We start from the raw sequence: 22,610 nt of genomic DNA on the forward strand, positions 1-22,610 counted from the left end.
TTATATCCTCTCCCATTCACATATTGAAATCCTAATGTACATTATGATGATATTAGGAGACAGAGTTTGTAGGAGGTCCTTAAGTCACAAGAATAGAGCTGCAATGAAATCATTAGACCTTCTGATATGTGAGGACATAATGAAAATCTGTAACTCTCAAGAGGGTTCCTGCCAAACATGGTGGCACTGTGACCTCAGAATTACAGCTTCCAGAAATGTGAAAAACAAATTTCCATTGTTTATAAGCTACCCGGTTTATGGTATTTGTTACAGCAGCCCAATAGACTAAAACAAAGTCCTAAACAAATATAAAGATATCATGTGCTCATGGACTCAAATACAATATTGTTATGCAGGTAATACTGGTCAAAGACATCTATAGATTCAATATCTACCACAATGCCTAGCAAAATCCCTCTCTCGACCCAATGACTTTGTTTGGCAGGAATGGAAAAGCAAGTGTGAAAAAACATGAAACTGCAACTGACTTCAAATAGCCAAAACAATGCTGAAAAGGAAGGACAAAATGTAAGGACTGCCACTTCCAATCTCAAATATTACCACAGCACAGCTTCTATCAAAATGTTATTGGCACAAGGACAGGCATACAATGAAACAGAAATAAACCCACATATCTGTGGCTAAATAACTTTCAACAAGGGTACCATGACAATTTAATGAGAAAAAAAGTCTCTCCAAAATTGGTACTGGGACAACTGTACATCCACATTTCAAAGTATCAGGTTGGACCTATATTTCACAGCATATACAAAAATTCACTCAAAATGAATCTGAACCCTAAAGGTAGACAGCAAACTTCAAAATTCTTTGAAAGAAACAAATCGAATACACATCAAGCAAAATGAACTCAAATAAAAAACCTAATATTAAACCTCAAAGAATAAAAAAATAAAGAAAATTGCACTAATGCCAACATTAGCAGAAGAAAGGAGATGACAGATTACAGCAGAAATAAATGAAATAGAGATAGAAAAATAGAAATGATTAACAAAACCAAAACTTAGTTTTTAAAAAGATAAGCAAAACTGACAATGTTTAGCTAGAATAAGAAATAAAGAAGGACCCAAATAAGTGAAATTATAAATTAAAGAGAAGACATTACTCTGATACCATACAAATATACAGGAGTCGAAGAGACAACTGTGAGTAGTAGTTACTTAGTTACTACTCACAGTAGTAGTTACCTACTAGTTACCTACTAGTAAGTACTAGTAGTTACCTTGGAGAAGGCAATGGCAACCCACTCCAGTACTCTTGCCTGGCAAATCCCATGGGCAGAGGAGCCTGGTAGGCTGCAGTCCATGGGGTCGCTAAGAGTCAGACACAACTGAGCAACTTCACTTTCACTTTTCACTTCTATGCTTTGGAGGAGGAAATGGCAACCCACTCCAGTATTCTTGCCTGGAGAATCCCAGGGATGGCAGGGCCTTGTGGGCTGCCATCTATGGGGTCACACAGAGTTAGACATGACTGAAGCAGCGTAGCAACAGCAGCAGCAGCAGTAGTTACCTAGAATTGAACAGCTTAGAAGAAACTGATAAATTCCCAGAAACTGAAACCTACCAAGACTGAATCATAAAGAAATAGAAAATTTTCAACAGATCAATAGTAATTAGAGACAGAATCAGTAACCAAACACCCCTCCACCCCAAAACTCCAGAACCAGGTGGCTTCACTGGGGAATTGCATTAAATATTTGAAGAACTAATGTTAATCTTTCTCAAACTTCCAAAAACTGAAGAGGAGGTCACATGCTCAAATGGTTTTACAAGGCCTGATATCAAATCCAGATAAGAACACAAACAGGAAAAAAAAAAAAAAAACCTACAGACCAATATTCACAATGAATATAGATAGAAAAATTCTCAACAAAATAGCACCAAGCCAAAGTGAATAGCAGGTTAAAAGCTTCAAACAACATGAGCAAGTGCAATTCATCTCTGAGAGGCAAGGAAGTTTCAACATTTGTAAATAAATGTGATTTATTACATTAACAGCATGAAAAAATTAAAACCATATGGTCATCTCAATATATCCAAGAATGTATTTGACAAAATCCAACATCTATTCAAAATAAAACATCTCAAAATTGGATACAGAATGAATATACCTCAACATAATAACCAATATATAGCAAGTCCACAGCTAAGATCATGCTCAATATGAAAGGTTGAAAGATTTTCTTCTAAAATCAAGAACAGGAACAAGAAAAGGATGCCCACTGTCATTATCCCTATGATAACTGAAGTCCTAGCTAGTTAAGCAAGACAAAAGTGAAACTGTCTTTGTCTGCATATGACTAAAGACTGCACCAAAAACTGTTACACTTATTAAGAGAATTTGGGGAGAAGAAAATGGCAACCCAGTATGGCAACCCACTCCAGTATTCTTGCCTGGCAAAGGCCATGGCCAGAGGAGCCTAGTGGGCTGCAGTCCATGGGGCTACCTGACTGAGCACACACGCATGAGGAGGGTGGGAGGAGATGGGTTGGTATCAATAAACTGGTAGAAATAAAATTAAAAAAGAATTCGGATACATTTCAGGATGTAAAATTAATATCCAAAATTGGTATAATTTCTATTTAATAAAAAATTATCTGAAAAGAAATAAAACCATCCTATTTACAACACCATAAAAAATATGTAGAATTAAATTTAAACAAGGAGGCAAAGATCCATGCAATGAAAACTATAAGACAATGATGAAGGAAACTGAAGAAGACACAAATAAGTAAGGCTATCTCATGTTCATAAATCGAATAGAATTAAGATTATTAAAATAGCAATACAATTCAAACCAATCTATGGATTCAATGTAATCTCTCCCAAAATTCCAATGTATCTTTTAACAGAAACAGAAAAATATCCTGAAATTTGTACAGGATCACAAAACAACCCAAATAACTAATGCAGGCCTAAGAAATAACGAAGCTGGAAGTATCACACTTCTAATTCCAAATTATACTACAAAGGTGTAGTTGTCAAAACAATATGGTACTGGCATAAAAACGGACACACAGTCCTATGGAATAGAACTGAAGGTTCAGGAAATAAACCTATGCATGTAAGGTCAACTAATATTTGACAAGAAAGTCAAGAATACTTAGCAGAGAACAGGTACTCTGCACAATAAACAATATTGGAAAAATTGGATATTCAAATGTAAAGAATGAAACTATACTCCTATCTTATACCACTCACAATAAGCTTTAAAAGGATTAAAGACTTAAGTGTAAACCTAAACCATAAAACTCCTAGGAGAAAACACAGGGGAAGAGTTCCTCAACAGTGGTGTTAGAAATGACTTTATGAATATGACAACAAATCACAAGCAATGAAAAAAAAATACACAAATGAGACTACATACAACTGAAAAAAGATTCTTCACACCAAAGGAAACAATCAACAAACTGAAAAAACAACCTAGAGAATTGTATAAAACATCTGATAATCCCATAAGTTTGGTAAGACAAGAAAATTCAAAATATATAAGAAACTCACACATTTCAAAAGCAAAAAAAAAAAAAAATTAATAATAACCCAATTAAAAACTGAAAACGACCTGAACAGACAGTTTTTCTAAAAAGGGATTCAAATGGCCAACAGGTAAGTGAAAAGGTGCTCAAAATCACAAATTATCAGGGAAATGAAAGTCAAAACCATGATAGATTACCCACACCTGTTAGAATGATTATTATCTAAGAGACAAGTGTTGGCAAGGATGTGGAGAAAAGGGAATTCTTGTACAACATTAGTGGGAATATAAATTGGTATAATTACTAAGGAAAATAGTAAGGAAGTTCTTCAAAATTAAAAAAAAAAAAGAACTACCATATGATCCAGAAATTCTACTTCTGGATATAAAGTGATATATATCTGAAGGAAATGAAATCACTATCTTGTAGATATCTGTACTCTCATGTTCACTGCAGCATTATTTACCATACTTAGGCAGACAACAACCCGGGAGTACATCAACAGATAAACGGATAAAAAAAAATGGTGCACACACATGAAACAGGAATATTATTCGACCATAAGAAAAGAAGGACATTCTGCCACGTGTAACAACATAGATAAAACTTAATGGCATTTGTGCAACAAGTCAGACAATGACAAATACTATATGATTTCACACACAGAATCTTCAAAAAACTGAACTTAGAAAAAGAGAACATACTGGTGATTGCCAGAGGCGGAGGATGAGGGAAATGAATGGAAGAGGACGAAGAATACAAACAAGTTCAAGGATGTGATGTAAAGTACCCTACTCCCACCTTTTTGGCACAAGGGACCAGTTTTATGGAAGACAGTTTTTCCACAGATCCAGGTGAGGATGGTTCAGGTGGTAATGTGAGTGATGGAGAGCAGCTGATGAAGCTTCCTCACTCACCCACCACTCAATTCCTGCGGTGCAGACTACTTCCTAACAAGACAAGGGGTTTGGGTTTGGGAAGCCCTGATGTAGAGCACAGTGATTAGAATTAATAACAGTGGTGGTTTAGTCACTAAGTCCTGTCCTTCTCTTGCAACTCCATGGACTGTAGAACGACAGCCTCCTCTGTCCACGGGCTTTCCCAGTCAAGAATACAAGAGTGGATTGCCATTTCCTTCTCCAAGGGACCTTCTCAACCCAGGGATGGAACCTCAGTCTCCTGAACTGCACGCAGATTCTTTACCAACTGACCCACCAGGGAATAATATTGTACTGTATATCTGAATGTTGCTAAAAGAGTAGATTTTTAAAGTTCATTACTGCAGAAATAAATAAATGGGAACTATGTGAGATGATCAATGTGCTTAACCTTATCACAGTATATAATATATCATAGTAAGCATTTTGCAATATATACATACATCAAATCCTTTAAACTTACATATCGCTAAATGGCAAATTTGGAAAACAGCAGTGGCCATTCCAATCCCAAAGAAAGGCAATGCCAAAGAATGCTCAAACTATTGCACAATTGCACTCATCTCACATGCTAGGAAAATAATGCTCAAAATTCTCCAAGCCAGGCTTCAGCAATACATGAACCGTGAACTTCCAGATGTTCAAGCTGGTTTTAGAAAAGGCAGAGGAACCAGAGATCAAACTGCCAACATCTGATGGATCATGGAAAAAGCAAGAGAGTTCCAGAAAAACATCTATTTCTGCTTTGTTGACTATGCCAAAGCCTTTGACTGTGTGGATCACAATAAACTGTGGAAAATTCTGAAAGAGATGGAAATATCAGACCACCTGACCTGCCTCTTGAGAAACTTGTATGCAGGTCAGGAAGCAACAGTTAGAACTGGACATGGAACAACAGACTGGTTCCAAATAGGAAAAGGAGCACATCAAGGCTGTATATTGTCACCCTGCTTATTTAACTTCTATGCAGAGTACATCATGAGAAATGCTGGACTGGAAGAAACACAAGCTGGAATCAAGATTGCCGGGAGAAATATCAATAACCTCAGATATGCAGATGATACCACCCTTATGGCAGAAAGTGAAGAGGAACTCAAAAGCCTCTTGATGAAAGTGAAAGAGGAGAGTGAAAAAGTTGGCTTAAAGCTCAACATTCAGAAAACGAAGATCATGGCATCTGGTCCCATCACTTCATGGGAAATAGATGGGGAAACAGTGGAAACAGTGTCGGACTTTATTTTTTTGGGCTCCAAAATCACTGCAGATGGTGACTGCAGCCATGAAATTAAAAGACGCTTACTCCTTGGAAGGAAAGTTATGACCAACCTAGATAGCATATTCAAAAGCAGAGACATTATTTTGCCAACAAAGGTCCATCTAGTCAAGGCTATGGTTTTTCCAGTGGTCATGTTTGGATGTGAGAGTTGGACTGTGAAGAAAGCTGAGCAACACAGAATTGATGCTTTTGAACTGTAGTTTTGGAGGAGACTCTTGAGAGTCCCTTGGACTGCAAGGAGATCCAACCAGTCCATTCTAAAGGAGAACAGTCCTGGGTGTTCTTTGGAAGGAATGATGCTAAAGCTGAAACTCTAGTACTTTGGCCACCTCATGCGAAGAGCTGACTCATTGGAAAAGACTCTGATGCTGGGAGGGATTGAGGGCAGGAGGAGAAGGGGACGCCAGAGGATGAGATGGCTGGATGGCATCACCAACTCAATGGACATGAGTTTGGGTGAATTCTGGGAGTTGGTGATGGACAGGGAGGCCTAGCATGCTGCAATTCATGGGGTAACAAAGAGTCGGACATGACTGAGTGACTGAACTGAACTGAAGTTAGAAGAAGGAATGAAATCATAAAGATCAGAGCAGAAAAGAATGAAAAACAAATGATGGAGACAATAGCAAAGATCAATAAAACTAAAAGCTGGTTCTTTGAGAAGATAAAATTTACAAACCATTAGACAGACTCATGAAGAAAAAGGGAAAAGACTCAAATGAATAAAATTAAAAATGAGAAAGGGAAAGTTATGACAATGCCAAAGTATAAAGAATCTTAACAGACTATTACATACAATAGTTTACCAATAAAATGAACAACCTGGAAGAAATGGACAAATTCTTTAAAGTACAACCTTCCAGGACTGAACTAGGAAGAAACAGAAGATATGAGCAGAGCAATCACAAGCACTGAAATCCAAACTTTGGTGAAAAATCTTCTAACAAACAAAAGCCCAGGGCCAAATGGCTTCACAAATGAATTCTACCAAACATTTAAAGAACTAACATCTATCCTGCTCAAACTCTTCCAGAAAACTGCAGAGGAAGGAGAACTCCCAAGGTCATTCTACATGGCCACGATCACCCTGATACCAAACCAGACAAAGATACCACAGAAAAGAAAATTACAGGTCAATATCACTGATGAACATACACACAAATGTCCTCAACAAAATTCTAGCAGACTCCAAAAACACAGTAAAAGGATCATACACCATGATCAAGTGGAGTTTATCCCAGGCATGGAACGATTCCTCAGAGCAATCTACAGATTCAATGCAATCTCTATATAACTAGCAATGGCATTCTTCACAGAAGTAAAACAAAAAATTTCACAATTTGTATGGATATACAAAAAGACCCAAAGAGTCAAAGCAATCCTGAGAAATAAAAACAACTGGAGGAATCACTCTTCCTGACTTCAGACTATATCACAAAGCTGCAGTCATCAAGATAGTATGGTACTGGCACAAAAACAGAAATATAGACCAATGGAACAAGATAGAAAGCTCAGAGATAAACCCATGCACCTATGGGCACCTTATGTTTGACAAAAGAGGCAAGAATATACAATGGAGAAAAGACAGGCTCTTCAATAAGTGGTTCTGGGAAAACTGGACAGCTACATGTAAAAGAATGCCATTAGAATGCTTCCTAACATCATACACAAAAATAAACTCAGAATGGATTAAAGACTTAAATGTAAAGACAGAAAATGTAAAGCTCTTTAGAGGAAAATTTAGGCAATATCTCTTTGACATAAATCACAGCAAGATCTTCTTTGACCCACCTCCTAGAGTAATGGAAATAAAAATAAACAAATGGGATCTAATTAAACTTAAAAGCTTTTGCACAGCAAAGGAAACAATAAACAAAAGGAAAATACAACTCCCATAATGGTAAAAAATAATTGCAAATGAAGCAATTGACAAAGGGTTAATCTCTAAGATATTATAAGCAGCTCATACAGCTCAATATCAGAAAAACAAACAGTCCAATGAAAATATGGGCAGAAGACCAAAACAGACATTTCTCCAAAGATAATATGCAGATGGACAATAAACATATGAAAAGATACTCAACGTTGCTCACTAGAAAAATGAAAATCAGAACTACAATGAGTTTATTACCTCACACCAGTCAGAATGGCCATCATCAAAAAATCTACAAACAGTAAATGCTGGAGAAGATGTTGAGAAAAGGGAACCCTACTGCACTGTTGGTGGGAGTGTAAACTGATACAATCACTACGGAAAGCAGTATGGAGATTTCTTAGCAAACTAGGAATAAAACTACTTAATGATCCAGAAATCCCAGTACTGGGCCTATACCTTGAGATGACAAAAATTCAAAATGACACATGTACCCCAATGTTCACTGCACCACATAACAGCCAGGTCATGGAAGCAACCTAGATCAACAGGTGAATGAATAAAGTCCATCAACAGGTGAATGAATAAAGAAGTTGTGCTACATGTATATAATGGAATATTAGCCATCAGTCAGTCAGTTCAGTTCAGTCGCTCAGTCATGTCCAACTCTTTGCGACCCCATGAATCACAGCACGCCAGGCCTCCCTGTCCATCACCAACTCCCAGAGTTCACTCAGACTCACATCCATCGAGTCAGTGATGCTATCCAGCCATCTCATCCTCTGGCGTCCCGTTCTCCTCCTGCCCCCAATCCCTCCCAGCATCAAAGTCTTTTCCAATGAGTCAACTCTGCATGAGGTGGCCAAAGTACTGGAGTTTCAGCTTTCCTTTCATCATTTCTTCTAAAGAAATCCCAGGGCTGATCTCCTTCTGAATGGACTGGTTGGATCTCCTTGCAGTCCAAGGGACTCTCAAGAGTCTTCTCCAGCACCACAGTTCAAAAGCATCAATTCTTCGGTGCTCAGCTTTCTTCACAGTCCAACTCTCACATCCATACATGACCACTGGAAAAACCATAGCCTTGACTAGACGGACCTTTGTTGGCAAAGTAATGTCTCTGCTTTTTAATAGGCTGTCTAAGTTGGTCATAACTTTCCTTCCAAAGAGTAAGCGTCTTTTAATTTCATGGCTGCAGTCACCATCTGCAGTGATTTTGGAGCCCCCCCAAAATCAAGTCTGACACTGTTTCCACTGTTTCCCCATCTATTTGCCATGAAGTCATGGGACCAGATGCCATGATCTTCATCATAAAAAGGAACAATTTGGGTCAGTTATAGTGAGGTGGGTGAACCTAGAGCCTGTTTTAGTGTCAGAAAGGGAAAAACAAGTATCATTTATTAATGTGCATATATGGAATCTAGAAAAATGGTACTGATGAACCTATTTAGAGAAGAAAGAGAGTAACAAACATAGAGACTGGACTGGTGGCCAAATTGAGGAAGTAGCATTGACATGTCCATGGGATTTTCCAGGCAAGAATACTGGAGTAGGCTGCCATTTCCTTCTCCAGGTCATCTTCCCAACACAGAATCAAACCCGTGCTCTTGTGTCTCCTGCGCTGACAGGCGGATTCTTTACCACTGAGCCACCAGGGAAGTTCCCATATATACACTATCACCTGTAAAACAGATAACTAGCAGCAAGCTAAAAAGGGAGCCTAGTCCGGCACTTGGTGATGACCTTGAGCACTGGAATGGAGAGGAGGCACAAGACGGAGGGAATACATATATATATATATATGTAATTAAGGCTGATTTACGTTGGTGTACAGTAGAGACCACCACAAAATTATAAAGAAATTATCCAATTAAAAATATAAAAGTAAATATTAAATACCTACTGATAGCACTTACTAAATACACCAGGTACAAACACCCCATAACTCTTATGAATGCTAACAGCGGGTCTGTGATAAGCTAAGGAAAGCATCTGTCATAATTCGTCTTTCATAGTTTGCCTCAGACACTGGAAAACAACTCTCAAAGTTTTCGGCAGAAGAGAAAATGAGTAAAGAAGACAAAAGACTGGAAAATGGTGTTGAACCCAACATATTCTTCTCCCTGAAAGCCTCACATCTCTCACTCATACCTAATCATTCAATTCTAGATGTACCAAAAAAAGGCAAAGGGAATATCAGAGAAACGGGTAGGTGCAATCAAACACCGAGAATAGATGAATCAAGGACAGAGAGTAAGGAAGAAAGAAAGGAAACAGCAAACAGCACACTGAGACTGCCCCCGGGACTCATCAAAAATATGCGTGGTTATTCCTAAATGCTAACTCATAAACAGACCCTTTATAAATCTAAGCCCTCGGATATGAAGTCCAATTCTTGGTTTTCCAGAAAATATTGGGCTTTTACTCTGCACTATTAGGAAAAACACACTAAGCTGTTAGAACGTTCTCTCTGTTCTACACTATTAGCCTATTTATTATATAATTATATGGTTTTACAAATTAAATTTTGGTAGCTAAATACTGTGATAGATATTCCTTATATTAAATTCTATTCTCTAGTAAATTATGATAGCAATGTTTAAGTTATTTGGGAATCCAAACTTTTCATTAAGTACATGAATTAACAAATTTATTTGAGGGCTATTAGGACTAAGACATGAAAGTAAAGAATATGAAACATTCAAATCTATAGTATTTACATTCTAAAAACGCTTCTGGTAATTCACAACACATCTCTAGAATTAGTTCACATTCTAACTTCGTTTTCCTTAAAGAATTGCATATACTTACCTGAAAATGTAAAAAACAATTCATTTTGCAAACCAGCTCTTTGCATTTTAACACGATGACATTCAGACTTAAGTAAGGAAACTTCACATGAAAGGTCAAGAACAAGTTTGCTTAAAATCTGAAGAAGTTTCTTCTCAAAAGAAATATTATAGATACTGTTGCAGGGAGCTGCATGATATCGAGCTGTGAACTGGTAATAATAATGCGGCTCACGATAAGCTGCAAAAAATTAAAGTGACGGTTATTTAAGCAATTCAAATACATCTCAACTCTTCAAGACAAATTATTATTTGGAATAAATTCATAATACAGTTAAGCCTTGAATGATACAACACAGGGTTATAAATGCCAACACCCCGCCTCCACCCCCCCAGCCAGTCACAGTTAAAAATCCATGTGTAATTTATAGTCAGTCCTCCTTACCTGTTTCTCTGTATCCAGGGCTCTGCATCCCAGGGGGTGGATCATGTTTGCTGCTAGAAGTATCCATGTATGACTGGACCCACAGAGTTCAAACCCATGTTGTTCAAATGTCAACTGTATGCTTTTATATATATAGCTGTATATACATATTATTTTTAATTTAACAAATACTCATCTAGCAGTTACAAGTGACTTATAGGCACTGTTAGAGGCAATTTACAAACAGTAACTCATTTAAATCTCTTTAATTTATTAATATTGGATAATCTTTACATCTATCATGAGGAAACTGAGGGAGGCAGGGATTACATAACATACCTAATGTCTATGCTATGAAAACTGAGACTCCAGCTCAGGAGCCTGGCCCAGAGGCTACGCCCTTTATTACCATGTCTTGATGCCTCAAACTCAGAAGGGAAACTTCTCTAAGTTCAAATATTTATCTTAGAAGAAATTAGTCAGGTAACAATAGGCAAAAATAAATAAATAAATAAAGCATGCTTCTAATGTATCTACAAGCTGTATTGAGTTCAACTATTGTTTTGTCGCTAAGTCATGTCTTTTGCAATCCTATGGACTTAGCCCAGCAGGCTTCTCTGTCCATTGGATTTCCGAGGCATGGATGTTGAAGTAGTTACCATTTCCTTCTCTAAGGGATTTACCAATCCAGGGGTGGAACCTGTGTCTGCTGCTTGGCAGGCTGATCCTTTCCTCTGAGCCACCCAGGAAGTCCCTTGAGTTTAATTATAACATCTGAAACTAAGAATGCCTTTTTCCCCCTATCCATTTCAAAATCGCACTAAAATGACACAAGAAATAGAAAAATGATAAATCTACAATACTAAAAATCAGAAAAGTTTACTTTCCAAGACAGGGAGCTCTGCTGGTATTTTTGCTAAAACGGGCCTGTTCCCGGCTCTCAGGCCGCAGCGACACTCACCACCAGCACTGAGATGACAGCCACCACCGTTCACTTTCCTACCTGTTCCTTTGAGCCAAAGGTAAATGCACAGATTGAGCTACTGTCAGGCTTTGTCTTCAAGGCTGACATCAGACAGCTTATAATTAGTGAGAAAACTACCAGTTTCACTTACAACCATGAATGAAAACCAGATTTTCCTAACCAACTCTGGGGAAATACAGGAGCATTAAAGAAAAATGTGAAAATGAAAAAAACAAGGGAAAATAACATAAAAGAAATTAATGTAGGAATCATTTGTAAATATCTAAAACTCTAACTAGTAAATATAGAAAATATATCCATAAAACTAGTATGAAGCTATTGTAGGAGAGAGGAGATGGTAAATATGAAAATAATTCTGGAAAAATTTTAAAATACAAATACTAAAAATTTTTAAAGTAACTGATTAAATGAAAATGAGGTTAAAAATATGATTATATGTTTGTAAATGAAGTAATAGAATTCTTGTGTAGTACAGAGCAAAATTAGAAGAGCAAAGAAAGGGAAAAGGAAGAGAGATCCGAGATATACAATGTCAAACTGAAGGAGTTCCAGGAAAGGACAGAAAGAGAAGAAATTAATCAGGGACAAAAAGGGACAGTGCTCTGTAAGCCGAAGAAAGATTTGTGTCCCCACACCAAAACGGTCCATGAAACTGTGAATAAGAAACCTGAAAATGTCACATTTCAACATAAATCTTAAAAACTTATCATACATTTACTGATACATACATTGCTATATGATAATTGATTTATAATGACTGTATCATGACTGATCACATTAAAGCTATGTGATGTGATACAAGCACCATGTAGAAGAGTGAACCTCAAAAAAAAAAAAAAAAAGGTGAACCTCACTAGATGAAGCTGAAAGCTGGGGCAAGGCTCACCACAAGGACTGCAAAGCAAGTGTTCCCTATTCATGGATCAAAAAGGAACTCCCTTTTCTTTCAAGAATTCTGGCATGTATCATGTTACTGCCTTCCATAGAAAGAAGCCTGAATATAAGCCGCAATACTTGCAAAAAGCTCTCAAAAACTGTGTCAAGAGTATCCTCTGCTGCAGAGTGCTCCTTAACTTTGGGAGAAGTACACATTAACACACACAGCAACTCAGGATCCACGTGTAGGTGTCAAAGAGTTATTAACACGTTGTGTAAAAGAGAACACTGCAGGCTGGAGGCTGCCTACAGGACTGGCCCTTGGCTGGTAAACATTTCCACCTGAACAGGCATTGTTCCCCACGATAAAACTGGTTCCCACCCGAGGAAGTAAACCCTGCGCCTCTGAAGTCTGGGACTTTTGCTGTCAGCCTCTATGACTAGCTCCCAATCAATGCTTGGGTAGAGTCAGCACACAGGCTACTGGATTTTCACCACTAAATAAGGGAGAGTTTCAATGTGGCCTGACACTGGAAGGACAGAGCACAGGAGGCCTGAATGGGGCTCCTCCAGGTTCAGTCCATGCCGATCCCCATGCTGCTCCTACTGTGTATTCCTCACCTTAGCCACGACTATAACTCCAAGTCCTTGCAGGGAATCCTTGCAACAATTTACAAAATAAAATCCTCATGCAAAAATCAGAAGCTTTAAATGATGATAGATATATATGGCTCTAGAAAAATAAAAATGATAAAAAATGACAGAAAAATCTACAGGAGCTGTTCTCAAAAGTTTTGGTTTCTGGATCCCTTTATATCCGTTCTTAAAAACCCCTAAGAACCCATCAAAAAACTTTTATGTAGGATGTAGCTACCAATATTTAAATTACTAGATATTCAAACTGAAAAACTTTAAAAATGTTTATTAATCAAATTTAAGATGGTAAAAACTCATCAGGCCGTAATATTAAAAAACCCTTTTAGGCACAATAACACTCTTCAAAAAGAATCAATGAGAAGAGTAGTATTGTTTTATACTTTGAAAAGTTGTTTAATGTCTGGTTTAAGAGAAGTTAGCTGGATTCATACACTAGCTTGTGCATTCAATGACATGTGACATGCTGGTTTATTGCCTCACAGAGATATGTAGTTGGTTGGCAAGAAACATTTTAACAGCTTTTTTGGGTGACTGTGGATTACTCCACAGTAGTTTACCTACTATAACTGCAAATCTCAACACAGCTAAATCAGTAAATAATATCATAGTATAATTACAAAATAGTTTTCACCTTACTGACCCCTTGAAAGGGACTCAGGACTCCCAGGAGTCCCTAGACCACTACTGGAAAACTACTCATATACATAATCAGAGTTAGAGTACTTGAACTTACTAGAAATTGATAAGAACACAACTTAGAAAAACAGGTAAAAAACAGAAATAGAACATCTGAGAAGGAATAATAAACACAGAAAACGATGCTCAGAGATACTAGTACTAGGCAAACTGCAATCATGATAGTGGCATAGCGTTTTATACTCACTATACAAATTAAAGAGCAATAACACCTATTTTTGTGAAGGATATGGATACAAACAGTTTTCACACATATTATGAAAATTTAAAAACAAAATTAAGAAATATATCTCAAAGTATTAAAGTAGTAAATAAGAATAGGAAATTACAGAACAAAGCCCAGTAGACATGACTAAAGAATAAGTGGAGATTTTAGAGAAAAAGATCCAACTTGAAATGCTGGAGGTGGAAAGTACAGTCACTGAAACAGAAAAACAAATGGCACCAAAGTTAAAACATGAAGTGAACAGACTAGCTGAACTGCAGACATCACATTCTTGAAGAACAGTTTGACAAATCGCGTAAAGATACCTAAAACACTGGGCTATAAACATTTAAAGATCTGCATATATTGATACTATATAAGCCAAAAATATGGATGATAAATTGAGAAACCCTAATAACTGTGTACGTGAACCGTGAACTTCCAGATGTTCAAGCTGGTTTTAGAAAAGGCAGAGGAACCAGAGATCAAATTGCCAACATCCGCTGGATCATCAGAAAACCAAGAGAGTTCCAGGAAAACATCTATTTCTGCTTTATTGACTTTGCAAAAGCCTTTGACTGTGTGGATCACAATAAACCGTGGAAAATTCTTCAAGAGATGGGAATACCAGACCACCTGACCTGCCTCTTGAGAAACCTGTATGCAGGTCAGGAAGCAACAGTTAGAACTGGACATGGAACAACAGACTGGTTCCAAATAGGAAAAGGAGTACGTCAAGGCTGTATATTGTCACCCTGCTTATTTAACTTCTATGCAGAGTACATCATGAGAGACGCTGGGCTGGAAAAAGCACAAGCTGGAATCAAGATTGCTGGGAGAAATATCAATAACTTCATATATGCAGATGACACCACCCTTATGGCAGAAAGTGAAGAGGAACTCAAAAGCCTCTTGATGAAAGTGAAAGAGGAGAGTGAAAAAGTTGGCTTAAAGCTCAACATTCAGAAAACGAAGATCATGGCATCCGGTCCCATCACTTCATGGAAAATAGATGGGGAAACAGTGTCAGACTTTATTTTGGGGGGGCTCCAAAATCACTGAAGATGGTGACTGCAGCCATGAAATTAAAAGACGCTTACTCCTTGGAAGGAAAGTTATGACCAACCTAGACAGCATATTAAAAAGCAGAGACATTACTTTGCCAACAAAGGTCCATCTAGTCAAGGTGATGGTTTTTCCAGTAGTCGTGTATGGATATGAGAGTTGGACTGTGAAGAAAGCCGAGTTCCGAAGAATTGATGCTTTTGAACTGTGGTGTTGGAGAAGACTCTTGAGAGTCCCTTGGACTGCAAGGAGATCCAACCAGTCCATTCTAAAGGAGAAAGCCCTGGGTGTTCTTTGGAAGGAATGATGCTAAAGCTGAAACTCCAGTACTTTGTTCACCTCATGTGAAGAGTTGACTCACTGGAAAAGACTCTGATGCTGGGAGGGATTGGGGGCAGGAGAAGGGGACGACCGAGGATGAGATGACTGGATGGCATCACTGACTCGATGGACATGAGTCTGAGTGAACTCCAGGAGTTGGTGATGGACAGGGAGGCCTGGCATACTGCAAACCATGGGGTAGCAGAGTCAGACATGACTGAGTGACTGAACTGAACTGATTAAATATGTTTAATTAGTATTTCAGAAATAAAAATAGTCAAGGGGCAAGATTTTTAGAGATTCTAAAGGAATCAGCAAATTTAAAAATTAATTATATAAACCACACTCTCTGACACATTGAATTAAATATAAAAATCAACAATTAAAATCCCCCAGACATTTCTAGGGGAGTTCCCTGGTGGTCCAGTGGTTAAGAACCCACCTTGCAATGCAAAAAAAAAAAATGGGTTTGATCCCTGGTCAGGAAACTAAGATCCCACATGGCTAGGGGCAACTAAGCTCTCACATCACAACTACTGAGCCCATGTACCATAAGTAGAGAGACTATCCCCCGCAACTAGAGAGCCCATGCCCTACAACTAGGAGCCCATGCCCCACAACTAGGAGCCCATGCCCCACAACCAGAGAGCCCACACATGACAATTAGAGAGCCCACACACCTCAAACAGAGTCCATGCCCCACAACCAGAGAGCCCACACACCACAACTAGAGTCCATGCTACACAACTAGAGTCCATGCCCCACAACCAGAGAGCCCACACACCACAAATTGAGTCCATTCCCCACAACCGGAGAGCCCACACACTACAACTAGAAAGCCCATGCCCCACAAATAGAGAGCCCCACAGAGGCCTCAAAGAGCGTAATCTCCATCCACCTGTTGGGCTACAGCTCCCCCTCTGAAGGGTGACGGGGACTTGTCACAAGCCATGTAGATTCAAGCAGCCCCTTAGGTAGTAGGTCATGCTGCCTGCAGGATCTGGCAGAGACCAGTTCTCTGGCTGTGAAGGAGCCCACAAGGCCAAGGGCCCGCAATCTTTTGCTTTCCTCTATCGTTCTATCTCTGTGAACTTGAGAAGCTCCACAAGATGACCACCGGACATTCAAATAAAGACTGTCACACGCAACTGACAACTTGCTTGGGTGAGTTCTCCTGTGGCTCCTCCCCTCCCTGCTCATCCTTCATCCCAGCCCCAGTTCCAGGATGCTGGAACTACGAGAGGGCCCAAACTGGGGAATTCCCTGAATCCTTCTCCAGATTTGTAGCCTGGCCCTCCCCGAACACTTGTGGGGCTTACAGCATCACTGCACCCCCAAGGGAACGCTGTGGACAAGCACTTCCCTCCAGAGGGCTGCAGGTCCTCCCTGCTAGGAAGCTTGCAGCTGCGCACCTTCCTAGTCCCACTCAGCCTTCCTCCTTATTTCAGCCCCATCATCAACTGTGATACCAAGCCAGGTGTCATGCTTCCTCTTAAGCGTCACATCTGGTGGGGCGCCCAGACACCCTTGAACAGAAGGGTGGGTGAGCACTTATCTCGTGGAGGTCACATGCAGATTTCACCAACCTCTGAGAGGAGGTAGTGGGCTTACAAATGTCTCTTGGGAAGCATCATGACTGTGCACCTTCCCTGCGGTCCTAGATTTCTCTCGTATCCTCCTTCTCTCTTGACCTCTTGGACTATCTAGTGATCCCTGCTCCTGCTTGCTGGCTTTGCCGGCAGATTGGGTTTTGCCTCTTTTAATTCTATGAAGAGGTAGCTCTTCTCTGTCCTCTTCTATCTCCCAGAGTTTGCTCAATTGGTAGAAGATTGAGCAAACTGGGAGATAGTGGAGGTCATAGGAGCCTGGCATGCTACCATCCATGAGGTCGCAAGGAGTGGACATGACTTACTGACTGAGCAACAACAGCCCTCCTCAACATCACATGGACCACATCCTGAGGAGAGATACCCTTCAGCTCTATTTGTTTCTTTCAGTGATAAAGGTAATCTGTTCAGCTGGCTCAGGGAGGTCTCCTCCTTCTGTCTCTAAAGGATCTAGGCCCTGGGATTCTGGTTGCTTCTTCCCCCACTGCCTTTTATTCCTTTTCTTAACTAATCCAAGGGGCCTCCTCAGGCTAACCAATGTGGCACATTTCAGGTGTTCACAGGGACCCCACTGTTGACACTGGGAGAATGCCAGGACAAATGACTACCATCTGACAAGGATCAATCAGACCCGTCTTATCAAAGCATCCCAACAAAAGATGCGGGCAACTACAAGCATCCTGAAGGACTCCCTGCCAGGATTCATATTAGCTAACTGGAGAAAATTTAGACAGGATGGTTTAAGAAAAAGAAATTAATTTTCTTTTGCAATACTGCATGATCTCAATACACACTAGGAAACCAAGAGATGTGGCAAAAAAAAAAAAAAAAAGTTGGGTGACTGAATTACAATACCATCTTGCAGCTGGGCCTATTTTGTAAAAGGAAAGGAAAATGGCAGGGGGAGTAAGTCCCATCCATCCAAAGGTCCATGACCCTGCTCCAAAATCCAGGTCTGAAGAACTCCAGCCAGGTATGCCTGGTTCACATCCCTTCAAAGTACCTTCTTCCCCTTCAGGAGCCTGATGTTTCAGATGATCCCCTTACAAGCTCACCTCCCTGAGATCGACAGCTGGGAAATCCTGCTCCCCCCCAGTTCTGAGTGGGGACAGTCATCTGGACCATTTATCTGTAACTCCCATCCGGGGACCTGAAAACCCTGATGCTGTTGCCGCTAAGTCACTTCAGTCGTGTCCAACTCTGTGTGACCCCATAGACGGCAGCCCACCAGGCTCTCCCGTCCCTGGGATTCTCCAGGCAAGAACACGGGAGTGGGTTGCCATTTCCTTCTCCAATGCATGAAAGTGAAAAGTGAAAAGTGAAAGTGAAACCCTAGACCCCCATAAATCAGCTCATGGATTTGGCCTTTGTGGTATTTAACAATAGTGATAGGGTTGAAAAGGCAAAAAGGATTCAAAAGTTAACAGCACAATTACCAGAGGCAACCCTAACCCCTGCACCACCTCAGGGTTACCCATCCTTGTGAAAACCCATGGTGAGGACAAGAACGAATAAGCCTGGATCAGAGCCACTGTTTCACTGAGAAAATATCTGCTGTTTTAAGTGTGGCCAATAGGGTGACTGGAAAAACAAACGCTGCCTGTATGGGAAAAGTCCACTGGGACTCTGCTTGATATGAAAATGAGAAGATCACTGGAAGAGGAACCGCCCTCAGTCCCAAAGGGGACCTGGGGCTACCAAACCAATGATGGTAAGAGGACTGAAAATGTTGGAGCCCAGGACTTTCCCTGGCTCCCAAAGGATACCTGGTCATTTCTCCAGAGGAACCTCTGATAATCTTTGATGTAGCAGGCAGGCAAGTCATTTTCTTACTAAATATGGGGGCAGTCTACTGTGTGCTAACTGATGTCCCTGGACCCTTGTCTTCTCAGTGTTGTATAACAGGGATTGACAGAAAGCCCAAACCAAGTAATCCACCCCTCCCTTCAACTGCTTGCTAGAAGGCTTTACCTTTGCACATCCATTTCTGCTCACATCCAAGCGCCCCATCTGCTTGTCAGGAAGGGACTTGCTCACTAAATTCCAGAAAACAGCCCAAGCTGGAGATCCTTATGGAGATGGCAGCCACTAGGACAAACAACTGGTCTTGGCCAGAGGAATCTAACACAGTCTCAGACTAGAGGAGATCACCGTTCCATCCTGTCAGATACAGATGACACCTGCCAAGAGCACTGCCACTGGCTGAGCAAGAGCGCCTGCCATCTGCCCCTGAGGAGACTGAACCCTGTGCCGCGGCTGCTGACCTTCAACACCCCTGAAGGAGCTCAGGGTGCCGTGAGGCACTCTGCGCTCCAGGCAGTCTGGTGGGACAGCTCTATAGATAGTTAAATATTTTCAGGAACTGACCTCATGATCCCAATCTTTGCATCTCTTCATATCTAGAAAAGCACTAAATCCCTTCATGAGGACATCAGCATCTCATGACTAGCAGAAAATCTCTTATAAATTGAGTGCTTAATTGTACTGAACTCCCCCTTCACCAAAATTTTATATACTGACCTTCCCCCACTGCCTCTTGGGAGCAGTCTCTCAGAGCTATTTGAGGTGCTACCTCCTGGGATGCTATCTTCATTTTGCCCCAAATAAAACTTGACTCACTACTCTCAAGTTGCACATCTCTTTCAGCTGACAAGCCCATCTAAGCTGTAAAACTATGGGTGGCTGAACTGGTTCACAGTGCTAGAACTAAAGGTGGTTTTCTTCCCTGCACCCAGACTCCCAGGATCTATTTGCCTTTGAATGGACAAACCCAGACACTGTAGTGTCATGAATGGTTCCACCTGTGTGCTTACAGAATTCAAGCAGAGGGTGCCAATGGGAGAGGCTGTAGGCAAGCCTCCTCAGATCGAAGGTCTGAACACGAATGTGCATGCGCATTCGTGTCCAACTCTGCAACCCTATGGGCTGTAGCCCACCTGGCTCTACTGTCCATGGGATTTTCCAGGCAAGAATACTGGAATGGTTGCCACTTCCACCTCTAGGGGATCTTCCCAACTTGGGGATCAAACCCACATCTCCTGTGTCTCCTGCATTGCAGGCAGATTCTTTACTACTTGAGCCATGTGGGAAGCTTCTTAAAGCCAGGGAGGATACCCAAAAGTGTTTGAAAATAGAGTACCAAAATGGCAGGCCACTGATAGAACTAAGCTAACCATGTGTATGTGCGTTGCTCAGTCGCTCAGTTGTGTCCAACTCTTTGCAGCCCCATGGATTGTAGCCTGCCAGGCTCCTCTATCCATGGGATTCTCAAGGTAAGAATACCACCCTGGGTAGTCATTCCCTTCTCCAGGGGATCTTCCTGGATAGAAATTTCAAAGAAGCCTTCTCCCCTAACCTACAGGAGGGAAAGTAAAACATCCCAACATGGGTAAATGGGTATATTAGTCCTTCAGTATCACTGAGAAGCCACCCAATCCTTTTTAAAAGGGGGAAAAAAGAAAAAAAAAAAAAAACTTTCCTTGTTTTACAAATCTAGTCTTTACAGAACCAGAGGTGTAGCTCCAAAAATAATTCAAAACCCACCAATATTTTTAGCACTCCCAAAACCTTCCCCATCTATCTTAAGAGGCTTGTAAGTACTAAACAAAGGGGAAACAAAGTTATCCTAGGAGGGATTTACTTGTGCCTTTGAGATGCAAATATTCTACCTGGTTTTTCTCTAGAAACCTTTCTCTATGCTATCTTTTTAAAACGCAAATTTTGAAAAAGAGAGCAAATAATTTGGAACTTGTCAAGGAAAAATAAAAACTTTGAGCATCTTTTCCCTAAAGACTAGTGAAACAGATTTAGCCATCTAGAGAAGTGAGCTTGATTTGTCCCATCTGCTAGAAATCCAAATTTAAACCAAACTCTTTTGCAGACAGATGGGTTTTACATTGCTGTAACTGATTCATGGCTGACATTTTGGATGAGGAACTATGAGGCCTCTGTGTGTGTGTGTTAATTCACAAAAAAAGCTATATTTAATTGACTTAAGGGAAATTAAGTGCTTATATAAATACTCAGATATATAAAGTAATTTGGCCAGAATGAATTTCAGGTTTAAGTCATCTGGAAAGTATTCAGTACCAAACTGACATCTGGTACTGAAGGTAGCTTAAGCTTGTTGGTTTGATTAATATAGATTAATATAGACATAATACAGTCTCAGGAGTCATCAATGTTAAGCATAATATTTTTGTTGTACCTAGGTTTACTAGACTTTTGATCTCTTGAAAATCTGTCAGCAAGAAAAGTAATTTGGTGTGGAAAAATCTTTTAGGGAAAGTAAGATATGTTTTCAGTAAAAGAAGGCATGAGAATTTATGAAAAAGTATTGAAAACATTATGCACGATCATGATTTTCTAAGATTGGATTGAATTTAGTTGGGTCAACTGATTATGTTGGGAGCAAGCTAAGGTAAGGCTTGGATCAATTTTTTCTGTTTAGAAAATAAAGTCTTCTTGGGATGTCATTTCTGATAACAGATTACGTCAGGGTCTTTGCCTTTAAGTGAGTCTCTGTTTACTTTTGTTAGTTCTTGTAACTCTGGTTAAGAAATAAGTATTGCCTCACAGCGACTGATGATTTTTGACCAAGTGTTTTAAAACTTTTTTCACAAACTTCCCAATACCAAATTTTAATCAAAGTGGATAAAACTAATTAATTTTCAAATTTTCTTGAATTTTCAAGACTGAAAGAATATGACCTCAGTCAATAATTTGGATCTACATGAAAAACAAGGTACACGAGTAAATTATGTAATTATAAAGACAGAATAAGTGCTTATTTCTACTTTTCCTCTTTACTGATTTAAAAAGCAATTGTATGAAAGAATTTGTGTATGATGTTATCACTGGGACCAAACATACAGATTTTCCAATAGAAACAAAAAGGAAGTAGGTAGAAGCAAGGCTGTACTAGCTTAAGAAATGATTACAGATGGAAGCTTGGAAAAATAGGAACAATTTAAGAAAACTAAAAATGATAAATAAGAAGATTAATGCAAAAAAGTCTATAAGTATACACTTGTTCTAATTTCAGCTTCTCTGAGATATATAAAATTATACAAAATAATAAATATAGAAATGTATTGTTAGTTTTGCAACACTTACAGATATAATATTTATAATATACCACAAAAAGCATGGGAAAGGAATGCATCTACATGAGTTTAAGGTTTCTATATCTCACTAGAATTAAGTTATCAAGCTGATTCTGATAGGTTAAGACATATGTGGTAATCTCTAGAGAAATCAATAAGAAAATGACTTAAAATATATCGAGCATATATCACTAAAGTAATTAAAATGCTACATTAGAAAATATTCACTTAATTCACAAGATGTAATGTGAGAGTTAGACTGTGAAGAAAGCTGAGTGCCGAAGAATTGATGCTTTTGA

General features: G+C 39.5%; 1 protein-coding gene across 1 annotated transcript in view; it reads right to left on the reverse strand.

The window, feature by feature from the left end:
• Positions 1-22,610, reverse strand: part of ZPBP (zona pellucida binding protein) — a 128,577-nt gene that overhangs the window by 75,734 nt on the left and 30,233 nt on the right. The window contains exon 5 of the mRNA XM_018047531.1: positions 10,393-10,611. Coding sequence (XP_017903020.1) covers positions 10,393-10,611 — 219 coding nt within the window. The remainder of the gene's footprint in view (positions 1-10,392; positions 10,612-22,610) is intronic.

The sequence above is a fragment of the Capra hircus genome, chromosome 4, assembly GCF_001704415.2.
Source record: "Capra hircus breed San Clemente chromosome 4, ASM170441v1, whole genome shotgun sequence".
NCBI classification, from domain to species: Eukaryota; Metazoa; Chordata; class Mammalia; order Artiodactyla; family Bovidae; genus Capra; species Capra hircus.